General features: G+C 51.6%; 1 protein-coding gene across 1 annotated transcript in view; it reads left to right on the plus strand.

Moving 5' to 3' along the window:
- The window catches only part of FA2H (fatty acid 2-hydroxylase), a 53,976-nt gene extending 42,998 nt beyond the window's left edge, over window positions 1–10,978 (plus strand). Inside the window, exons 5-7 of the mRNA XM_057534952.1 lie at window positions 6,377–6,549; window positions 7,900–8,152; window positions 9,532–10,978. Coding sequence (XP_057390935.1) covers window positions 6,377–6,549; window positions 7,900–8,152; window positions 9,532–9,611 — 506 coding nt within the window. The 3' untranslated portion in view covers window positions 9,612–10,978. The remainder of the gene's footprint in view (window positions 1–6,376; window positions 6,550–7,899; window positions 8,153–9,531) is intronic.
- Window positions 10,979–11,420: the final 442 nt, after the last annotated feature.

Here is an 11,420-nt window from a genome sequence, read left to right on the forward strand (position 1 = left end):
ACCCTGACGACCTTCCTTCTCTCCACACTCCGAGGCTCTCTCCTGCCCGCCTCCCCCAGGAGGAGACGTTGAGGGCTGAATGGTTTAGATGAGAGGGGCCACGGCCACAGCACCGGGAGCCCCAGTTTTCCCATCTGGTCCGGGATGCGGAGGGGCTGAGCCAGCTGCAGGAAGTCCCCCAGAGCCCAGGCTGCTCCCGGTCCCCAAGGGTTAATGTGTGCGCCCCTCGAGCCAAGGTTACCCTTTTCTGCCCAGCTCAGGCACAGCACAGGGCTTGTTGCTGAGACGGCCTGCTCACTGAATCACCCACTGTCTGCTGGGCGCTCCCCTAACAATCACCAACAGTGGCAGGGCCGCCAGGGCTGGGGCCGGAGGGGGAACGGGATGCCAGAGCTTTGGCCCAGGTCCCTTTGCAGGATTCCTCCAGAGATGCCACTCGGTACCAGCTCCGGCCTGATGGGCTGACGGGGGTGATGCTGGGGTGAGGGGGCGGGCAGAGACTTGACCTATAGGAGGGGACTCTTCTGCGAGGCAGGGAAGGCGATTCGACGGCTTCATCAGAACCACGGGCCTCTGCAGAGAGCTGAAATGTGCTGTCTAATAAAGGTCTAGTGTAGGGGGTTAGTGGGGCTGTGACCATGATGCCAGCGATGGTGGCATGAGAGCCGCACACGCCTCCCTCACCTGCAGCTCATCAGGCAAGGCACAGGCCACAGGCAGAAAAAAATAGAGCCACAAAGCAAGGCGAGTGGAAACTCAGCAGGGTCCCAGCACAGCTGCTGGACAAAGGGTGCACTGGAGTAAATGCAGGAGACTCAGGGTGCCAAGGAACAGCGGAAGCTGCACGGAGACACCAGTGCAAGGCTGAAATTCCTAGGTGCGTGTGTGAAAGTGCTTTGGAAAGCAGAGGGCTTCTGCACATCCAGGCTGGCCCCCAGCACAGTTCCTGGAGGCGCATTAGAGTGAGTGCAGAGCAGCATCCTAGGCAAGGATTCAGGCCTCCATGCGATTGTGGTGGGATCCCCAGCAAAGGTCAAGACCAAAGTCTGTGGCCAGGGAATGCTTCTGTATGTCCAGTCCTTTCCCTGCTGACAGGAGAGCTACACAGCGAGGAAGGGCTCCTGCACTCTGGGGCGGGGGGGCGGGGGAGCTGGGAAACTCCTTCTCCCCCAACCAGGGACCCTCCAGAGCCCTGCAAGGAGAACTGAGAAAACACAGCACAAGGAGGACTGTGGGTGGAACTTAGATGTACTTTGACTCATTATATTTAAAAATTATAGTAGCTGCTTGTTATACATGAGGCATATTATATTATTATGATAAGTATTAATATACAATATATTATTCTTATATATAAGATATATATTTATCACATAATCAGGTGTTATATTCCCTCTGTCTTAGCAACAGCCCTTCACAAGTGGTAGGATATTTTACTGTTGAGAAAACACGTAGATGGTTCAGAGCCGGGATCTGAACCCAGGTCTGCAAATCCAAAGCCCAGGCTTCCTGCACGTCACCAGAGTGTCCTGAAAGACCCCAGAGGTGTCCAGCCTTCCCTCAAAGTGGGACCTGTCCAACCAGAGCAGCCCAGCCAGGGCTGGATGGCCACTGACAGGCAATGCTGTCAGGCAAGTGTCTCGTGCCAGATGTGGACACAGCAGGCCCCACTGATGAGAAATGTCAGACCAGCTCAACACCTGATTTGAGAGAGATTGGATGGGTCCTTTGGGGATTGAATCTTAGCTGCGTTGTGTGCTCCTTTCCAGGTGAGGTGTGAAAAATCCTTCCTTAGCTTAGAGACTCATTTGGAACCGTCCATCAGAATGGCCCTGGGCCTGGAATCTGGTCCAAAGAGCAGGAAAGTCACCTCTCCTCCTCACCTTCCTGGGCTCTCTCCTTCCTCACTAGTTCCCTGTGGTCGTTCACACTGGGCACAGTCCTTCAGAAGTGCTTCCTTAAACAGAACCAGAGGCTGCCCCTGTTCTGCCCTTAGAACAGCACGGGTCAAATCTCATCTTTGTCCAGCCCTCCAGAGAGACTTGGGCTGGCCCATGATTCTCCCACGAGTGTCTGAGCACCTGCTGTGTTAAGTACAGGAGATACAGAACAGAATACCCACTCTGCCCATAAAATGCTCACAACCTGGTGGGGACGAATGAGTAAAACAGCAGCCATAGCTCAACATGACAAAGGATGATGTGGCAGGCCTCGAACCCGGCCCAGGTGGGGGCAAAGGGCGTCTGCGGAGGCTTCGCACAGGAGGAGACACGTGGGGTAAGGAAGGGAGAGAGGGAATTCCAGCGAAGGAAAAGATATGTGTGGGTGGGGACCGTGGGGCATCTCAGGAGCCACAAGTGGTTCGGTTTGGCCCCCGTACAGGGCGACGGGGCAATGAGGCAGGGATGTGGCTGGCAGGGCTGGGTCTCAAGGGAGCTCGAGTGCCAGGCTAGGGGTTTGGACTTTACCTAAAGAGAACGAGGCACCACAGGAGGGTTTTAACAGCATGTAGGGGCAGAGAGTTGGAGTAGGAAGCTGACGCAGCCACCGGGTGGTGAGGTAGTGGGGGAGTCAGAGCAGTGAAGTGACCCAAGAGATTTTTTTTTAAAATTGAGGTGAGATACATATAACATAAAATGAACCATTCTGAAGAGAACAATTCAGTGGCATTTAGTGCGTTCACAATGTTGTGCCACCACCACTTCTGTCTAGTTCCAGAATGTTTTCATCACCCCAAAAGGAAACCCCATCCCCAATGAGCAGCTGCTCCCCATTCCCCCCTCCTCCAGCCCCGGGCAGCCACCAGTCTACTTCTGTCTCTCTACATTTGCCTGTTCTGGACATGCCATATAAATAGACTCCTACAATATGTGGTCTTTTGTGTCTGGCTTTTTTTTTACTTTGCCAGAAGATATTAAGGAGAGGGAGCTGACAGAGCTTGGTGACAGGTTGGACACGGGAGAGGGGAATAAGTTGAGCCTTAGGTAATGTGTGGAAGTCATTAACCCCCCCCACTGAGGTACAGCCTGGGGTGATAGGGTGGGCAGGAAGGAAGAAGAAGATGATTGGCTTCATTTGGAAGCTGCTGACCTTAGAGGCGGGGCTGTGGACAGCTGCATGGAGATGCCCAGTAGCAAGTGGCCGTCCAGGGCTGAGCTGGAGGCATAGATCTGGGGCTTGTCAGCAGGCAGGTGCGGCTGACATCCTAGATCAAACAGAGAGCATATAAGAGGGGAGGGTCAAGGTTTTGACCCTGGGGACAGAGGCAGTTTCCACGATGGAGCCTGACAAAGGGCATCTAGAGAAAAGGAGAAAAGCCAAGTATCCCAGCAGGCAGGGAGTGGAGCTGTGTGTTCAAACCTTGTTGGTCCCAGTTCCTCTGAGAATCTGAAAATTTGTGGACTCAACCCCCAGAAAGATGCACACAGACGCATCATTTGGGATACCATGTCAGCAGGTTCACTCTGAAGTCCAACCGAGGACTCTGGGTATTCATAAACCTCAGGATGGGAAGTTATGGGGTTACAGATTCAAAAATAGGATGGTCACCAATGTCATATGCCACAGCCAAGTTAGAGACGAATTGAAAAAAATTACTTCGATCTAGCAAGAAATACATCACAAATGGCCTTTGCAGTTCTTTGTAGAAGACAGACTTTAGGGACTTGAGCGAATGGGAAGAGGTGAAGTAGATTTGAGTCTAGCCAACCTTTTCAGTAGGTTTGGCTATGAAGGTACTGCATCTATGATGGGAAAGTCTTAAAGATGAGCAGAAGAGCCAGTGGAGGAGAAGTTGAAGATGCCCAGAGTGGTTGGTTGGGATAGAGGGGCCGGCGGGGAGGCAGACTGAGGGCTGTGCACTACCTAGTGGGGTGAGCTGGACAAGTAATGTAAGTTGTCTGTAATTCCACATCCTCACTCACATGGGCAATGCCAGTGCTTCCCTCGAGAGGCTGGAGTGAGATGAAATGTGAAGTAACCCATGTAAAGCACTTGAGTGGCACCTGGCATGAAGGGTGTCTCAATACACATGCGCTGCTGCTGCTATTATTATTATTATTATTATTATTGCCACCATCCAGTGCCCAGGTACCTGGGTACACACTTCTTCTCTGAGGAGCAAGAAGGAAGTTTCAGGGTTGGGGCACAATCAGGTGTGGTTGAAGGTGGACGGACGTGAAGGAGCTGTTCTCCCCCCCCCACCTCTTTTCTTCCACCCCAAGTCGTTTTTTCTCTGTGAAGTAGGAGTCTGGGTGGAAGGAACGGGGGATGTTTGAGGGCAGTGGGGAGGGAGCTGAACCTGGAGACATAAAAGGATCACCAGGCAGTGTTTGAGGTCTAGCTGAGGTTGAAGGCGCCAGACCCATGGCTACACACGTTTCCTCTGTGTTCAGCAGCTTGGGTGTGGAGTGGAGAAATAGGTCTTGTGCTGATCCTGGCTTGGGAGGTCATGGGGGCAGCTGAGGTCAAAAGAGAATGGCTAGCTTTAGAAAACAGTTTGGTAGTTTCCCCAAATTTAAACACAGTTGCAATAGGTGCCAGCAATTCCACTCCTAGGCATATACCCAAGACAACTGAAAACATACGTCCACACAAAAAATCGCACATGAATGTTCATAGCAGCATTATTCATAATAGCCAAAAAGTAGAAACAACCCAGCTGTCCATCAGCTGATGAGTGGATAAACAAATGTGGTGCATCCATATTAATAAGGAATATTATTCAGCCTTAAAAAGGAATGAAGTTCTGATACATGCTACAACGTGGATGAACCTTGAAAATATTGTAAGTAAAAGAAGCCAGTCACAAAAGACCACATACTGTATGAGTCCATTGATACGAAATATCCAGAATAGGCAAATGCAATAGACAGAAAGTAGATTAGGGGATTCCTGGCTCTGGGAAATGGCAGGGGTTGGAGGAAATGGGCAGTGCCTGCTAATGGGTAAAGGGTTTCTTTCTGGGGTGATAAAAATGTTCTGAAATTGTGGTGATGGTTGTACAACTCTGAGTATACTAAAAACCATTGAATTGTACGCTTTAAATGGGTGAATTGTAAGATATGTGAGTTATATTTCAATAAAGCTGCTCCTTTTTAAAAGAGAGAGCAAGTATAGCCAAAGCAATAGCTTGTGGAGAAAAGAAGTAGAACTAAGAGGGTGAGGATAGACATGAAGAAAACTGTGACAAGAGCTGAAGTGTCGGTGAAGTCAAAGAATGGATGAAGTAGAGAAAAGAAACGAGAGCCGGAAGGACTGCAGGCTGTCCTCCGAGGGCTGGGCATGGGGAACCTCACACTTGATGATAATTACATCTCTCCAGTCTTCTGGTGTCCGGGCTGATCATCTTCAGGTTTTTCACATCTTCCTCATATGCTATGATTTTAAGTATTGTTCATGAACCTGTCTCTCCTCGGGTGTTCCTGACCCTCCTGGCCCCCCAGTCCCTGGTGGTTAGCATCTTCCACCAATAGCCCCCCAGCTCTGCTGGCTTCATCAGGATCGCCCCTCCCGCTCCTCCATGCTGCTGGGGCAAGGTCACTTTTTCCTGGTGTCTTAGTCCGTTCAGGCTGCTATAACAAAGCATCACAGACTGGGTAGCTTGTAAACAACAGATATTAATTGCTCACGATTCTGGAGGCTGGAAGTCCGAGATCAGGGTGTCAGCATGGTCAGGTGAGGGCCCTCTTCTAGGTCAAAGACTCATTGTATCCTCACATGGCAGAAAGGGGAAGAGTTGTCTCGAGCCTCTTTTATAAGGGAATTAGTCCTATTCACCCCATGACCTAATCACATCCCATCACCTTGGGGGTTAGGTTTCAACATATGAATTTGAGGGAACATGTTCAGACCATAGCACCAGGTAAAGGTCCAGTGCTGGCCATAGCTGTTCCTCTTACAGTCCCTTTAAGGAAGATCTCAGATCTCTAGCCAAATCTTACTCTTGATACCAAAGCCAGACAAAGACACCACAAGAAAGAAAACTACAAACTAATATCACTGACGAATATAGATGCAACAATCCTCAACAAAACACTAGAAAACGGAATCCTAGAATATATTAAAGGATTATACACCACCACCAAATGGGATTTATTCCAGAATGCAAGGGTGGTTCAACATCTGAAATCAATGTAATACCCCACATCAATAGTCCTCTGAGAGGACTCCTCCTAAGCCCAACACAGATCGTCACAGCATCCTTCCCATTTTGATTCAAAGGCCCTGATAGTGGGGCTGGGCCCCATAGCTGCTGGGCAGAGGGCAGCAGCTCCCAAGGTGACGGGGCCGTGAGACAGGACCTCTGGAGCCACCAGGCACTGCTGTGCCCCGGGGCTGTCTGCCCTGACCTTGCCTCTCTCCTGCCCCTCTGCAGAGTACTCAGTAGCCATGCCTGAGTCCACGTTCCCGGGCCTCTTCATGCTGGGGCTGCTCCTCTGGAGCCTAGTAGAGTACCTCATCCACCGCTTCCTGTTCCACATGAAGCCCCCCAATGACAGCTATTACCTCATCATGCTGCACTTCGTCATGCACGGCCAGCACCACAAGGTGAGCAGGGCAGGCTCTCACCTGGGTCCCTGCCACTGTGACCCACCCGTGGGAGCTGTCCATCTTGGTGGGAGTCAGGTTGAGAGCGAGGGGAAATCAAGGGCGTGTGACTGGGTCCTAACCTGCACCGGGCGTGGACAGAGTGAGCATGTGTGTCCAACTTTAATCCTCACAGCAACTTCATTCCTTCATTTATTCATTCATTCAGTAAATGCTCACTTAAGTGCTCACTATGTGCCGGGCACTGTTCTAGACACCATTGAACGAAACAGTCAAGAATCACTGCCCTTGTGGAGCTTCATTCTGAAGGCGGTGCTGCAGTTCTCCCCATTCCACAGACTGGCAGACTGAGGCTTGGGGAAATAAAGGAACTAAGGAATTCACCCAAGGTCACACCTGGATGTTGTCCCCTGTGGAATCCAGAGTCTGTGCTCTCAGCCATCCACCCCACTGGGGCTCCACAAGGGCAACATGATGGTCCCAGCAGCTGGGATTGGAAGCCAGGTCTGCCCAGAGGAAGTTGTGTCCCCCTGCTGCTTCTCTGTCCCTGCACCGTGCTGTTCTCAGCCTGTCCCAGGGTCTCCATCCTCCCCCCTCCCTTCCTTCCTTCTTTGTCCTGGAGCCGGTGTTCTGGCACATGGCCAGCAAGTCCTGTTGCTCCTGGTCAGAGGGAAGGGAGGCCCACATCTTTCTCTGTCGCCTGATTTCTCTCTCTCCTCTTTCAGCCCAGAGAGGGTCTCTCCTCAGAATACTCACACAGTCTCTAAAATCTTACCTGTCTGCCAGGCCCTTGGCTTGTGAAGCTCCAGAGCCAAAGTCTAGGTTCCTTTGCTGTCTGGTTCACTGTGACAACACCCCCTTGGAACAAAGAAGGCTACCTGGGTTGGGGGACCTGCCTGTTAACACTTCCAGGATCGTCCACCACGTGCGCCTTTATCACCCTCAGGCCTTGTCTAGGTGCCCCGCCTGGTACTTGGGGTGGGGGGTTGGGCCTCCTCTCTAGCACCGAACAAATTCCAGAGACAAAGGGGCCTCTTGAGCATAAAGCGGGGCTCTGCTCTGCGAGCATCCTGCCCACATCACACCCACCCCTGTTTTCTTGGCCGGTTTTCCAGGTCCCATCCTGGCTTGGAAATTGGGGGTGGGACAGACTCTCCAGGGCTGTTAGGCTTGGTGGCCCACCTTCCCCAAAGCCACCAAGGGTGCCAATCCTACGCCCTCCCTGGACTGTGTGGGCTGCTCCGCCCCGTCCCCCATGGGAACACCTCTGGGCCGGCATGCTGTGTGTGACCACAGTCAGGCCCTGGGGCCCCGGGCTGCGTCCTGACTCATGAGCCCCTCCATCCACAGGCACCCTTCGACGAGTCCCGCCTGGTCTTCCCCCCGGTGCCAGCCTCTCTGGTGATAGCTTTCTTCTACGTGTTCTTACGGCTCATCCTGCCCGAGGCGGTGGGGGGCACCGTGTTTGCAGGGGGCCTCCTGGGCTACGTCATCTATGACATGATCCACTACTATCTGCACTTCGGCTCCCCGCACAAGGGCTCCTACCTGTACCACCTGAAGGCCCACCACGTCAAGCACCACTTTGCACATCAGCAGTCAGGTAAGGACCTGCCGGTGCCTCCCCGCTTCCTCGTTTGTTCATTTCTTATTTGACAGCTACCCCTGAGCTTCCAGCCAGGGCCAGGCACGGTTCTGGGGATACACAGTCAGCAAGGCAAGCCTGGGACTCCCATCCTAGTCCCTGGTGCAGGGGGCTGTGCAGAGACAGACAAACAAGGAAACCAGTAAATAGCAAAGACCATTTCAGACAGTGATAAGTGCCACAAAGAAAATAAAGCAAAGGGATGTTAGAGAAACCATGTCAGCGGGGCAGGGGACCCACACTGTTTAATAATATAGAATGTGAGCCACAGATGGGATTTTACATTTTCTAGTAGCCACATTAACAAGTAAAATTAAACCAATGAAGTTAATTTTAATAATATAGTTTATTAAGCCAAATACAACCAAAATATTATCATTTCAACGTGTGATCAATATAAAAATTGTTGGGAATTCCCTGGAGGCCCAGTGGTTAGGACTCAGCGCTTTCACTGCCATGGGCCCAGGTTTGATCTCTGGTAGGGGAACTGGGATCCTGCAAGCCGTGCGGCGTGGCCAAAAAAAAAAAAAAAAAACTGTTAATGAGAAATTTTACATTCTTTCCTTCTATTAAGTCTTCGATATCTGGTGTGTATCTTAAACTTACAAGCCCGTCGCCATTCAAGGGCTAAATGTTCATTGGAAATACTTGATCCATATTTAGAGTTTATAAAATTTACAGTCAAAAAAGTAGATTCACATACATGAGTTGCTCCAAATGTGCCTAAAAGTTTTCCAGTAACTGAATCGAGTATAGGTTTTTACATTGAAATGTAAGTGAATTAAAATTAAATGAAGTTAAGAATTTAGTCCCTCCATAGCTCGGGCCACATTTCCAGTGCTCAGGAGTCACATGGGCTAGTGGCTACCCTGCTGGACAGCAGAATGCTAGCTAAAGTGGTCCAGGAAGGTGTCACTGCAGAGACGTCATTAGAGCTGAGACCTGAATTAGGAGAAGCCAGCATCCAGTGTCTGGAGGAAGAGCATCCCAGGAGCAACAGGTGCGAAACCTTGAAGCAGGAATGAACTTGGCATCTTCAAAGAGAAGGAGGCGGCTGGAGTGTGAGGGAGAGAGAGGCAGAGGCGGACAGCAGCCAGACTCTCCCAGGAAGCCAGGCCAGATAAGAAATTGGGGGTTATTCCAACAGTATCCTTGGGAGTCTAGAAACACTGGTACCCTGCTCTTGACTTCTGCCAGAATGGCCCTGAGAGTTGGGAAGACCATCGGGGACCGATGTTGAAATCTTCCCCACGTGCTAGCCCCAGCTAGGCTCCCTTCCGAGCAAACTGACTCCTTCAAGAATGCCTCATCTTCTCCCCATTTGTCTCCCTCTCTAGGATTTGGCATCAGCACTAAATTTTGGGATCACTTTTTCCACACCCTTATTCCGGAAGAACCCCACCCGAAGATACAGTGACAACTCCCAGCCCTGTTGTCCTGCCCTCAGCCCCGCCGTGGCCCCTACCCCAGTCCTCCCCCATCCAGACCCTGCAAAGAAGGTTTGCTTGACCAGGCAGTACGGGCTTTGTCCGGCCCTCGGGCTGGGTGGAGGGTGCTGGGGAAACCCTGAAGCCCGAGGCTAACCCTGAGACTGCCCTCCTGACCCAGCACAGGAGGGTCACATCCACTTGGTGGCCCAGTGGCCCTCAGGGACTAGCTCTTTCCTGGAGCACCCCAGCCTCTTCACTCACACCCCCGCCCAGTGCCTTAGCCCACAGGACTGCTTCAGGACCCGGCCAGTGGGGACTTTCCTAAGGGGAGTGAAGGCAACTGACCCCTGGGACCAGCTGGTGTCCCACCTGTATCTTAGCACCCTGGGCTCCCTAGGAGCTGCCCCCCCCGAAACCCTGGAACTGCCAGTGTTAACAGTGAAGAACGGGGTCTGCAGGGCCATGGCCCTCGTCTTCCCCACCTTCTCCTCCTGGGGAGGGTGTGGTGGCTCTGGCTGTTGTCCTGAGGACTGGAGAGCACAGAGGTGGATGAAGCACTCTCAGAAGAGGAGAAAGCATGAAGCCTCCTCCAGGCCACCCCCAATCCCGGGGCGGCACCTTTGTCCCCTGCCAATGACAAATGCCAGCTGCATCACCACGTGCCTCGGGCTGTGACACATCCAGCACCCACACGCCTGGCCCTCACCTGTCTGTGCAGGTGGGCCGACAGTAGCTGTTGCGGGTCTCAAGGCTGGAGGGAGCCCACGCCCCTTTCTTTAGGAAGCACCAGCTGCTCTAGCCATCTCTTCGCCTCCAGAATCACAAAGCTTTTCCCCAAGGGAGGCTAAAGAGACCTCTCCATGGGTGGGAGCCCCATCCTGTCCCCAGCCATTCTCGACCTCCACCTGGCATAAGTGGGCCCCTGCCCGCCTCACTCAGGACCCTTCCAGCCAGTGCCTCCTTAAGCCGAGAAGAAGCCTTGATGCGGTGCCTTATCTCCCAGCCCCTCCCACCCCAGCGGACGAGGTTCCCACCCTTTCTTCCTCATAACCAAAACCCTCGCTGCTCACAAGAGGGTCTTATTTATAAACTATATAAATACCCTTAGTCGGGCCCCAGACCAAGTAGCTGCTCAGATTGCCCTTTCTAATCCTACATGTCGAGCTTATGTAAAAACGTTTTTGTCTTATTTTTGTTCCCTTCTTACCCACAAACCATTACTACTTGAAACTTTTTAAAAACTCGATGTGTGTAAAGGCTAAAGGGAAGCAGTTTGACCGATCCTGTGATTTGTACTGTTTACTGCGGGGTTATTTAAAGATTTGGGAATAAATATACAAACTACCGTTGTGAAATAAAGGTGTAAATAAATTGTATATTTTGAAAAATAAAAACATTGGAAAAGAAACCAAAAAAGAGGTGTTACTTGCTCTTGGCCACTCACCAGACTTTGTCGAGGCCAGGGAGGCGCAGGAGGGTTGGGGGGGGGTGTGGCTTGTTGAGCAGGAGGGAGTATTTATTCGATCTCTGACCAGGTTGTGTAGACTTGCTGGGGTAGAGTGATGATAAAAAGCAGACCAACCCCTATCCTTTTATTCGATTTTATTACTGTTTTTTTTTTTTTTTTTTTTTTGGTCACTGCCTCGGGGCTTGCGGGATCTTAGTTCCCCGACCAGGGATCAAACCCACGCCGCCGTTCGCAGTGAAATCGCGGGGCCCTAACCACTGGACCACCAGGGAATTCCCTCGTTACTGTTTTTAAATTCTCTGCAGACAGCATCTCCCCCTCACTGCTT

Source organism: Balaenoptera acutorostrata, chromosome 19 (genome assembly GCF_949987535.1).
Source record: "Balaenoptera acutorostrata chromosome 19, mBalAcu1.1, whole genome shotgun sequence".
Classification (NCBI taxonomy): domain Eukaryota; kingdom Metazoa; phylum Chordata; class Mammalia; order Artiodactyla; family Balaenopteridae; genus Balaenoptera; species Balaenoptera acutorostrata.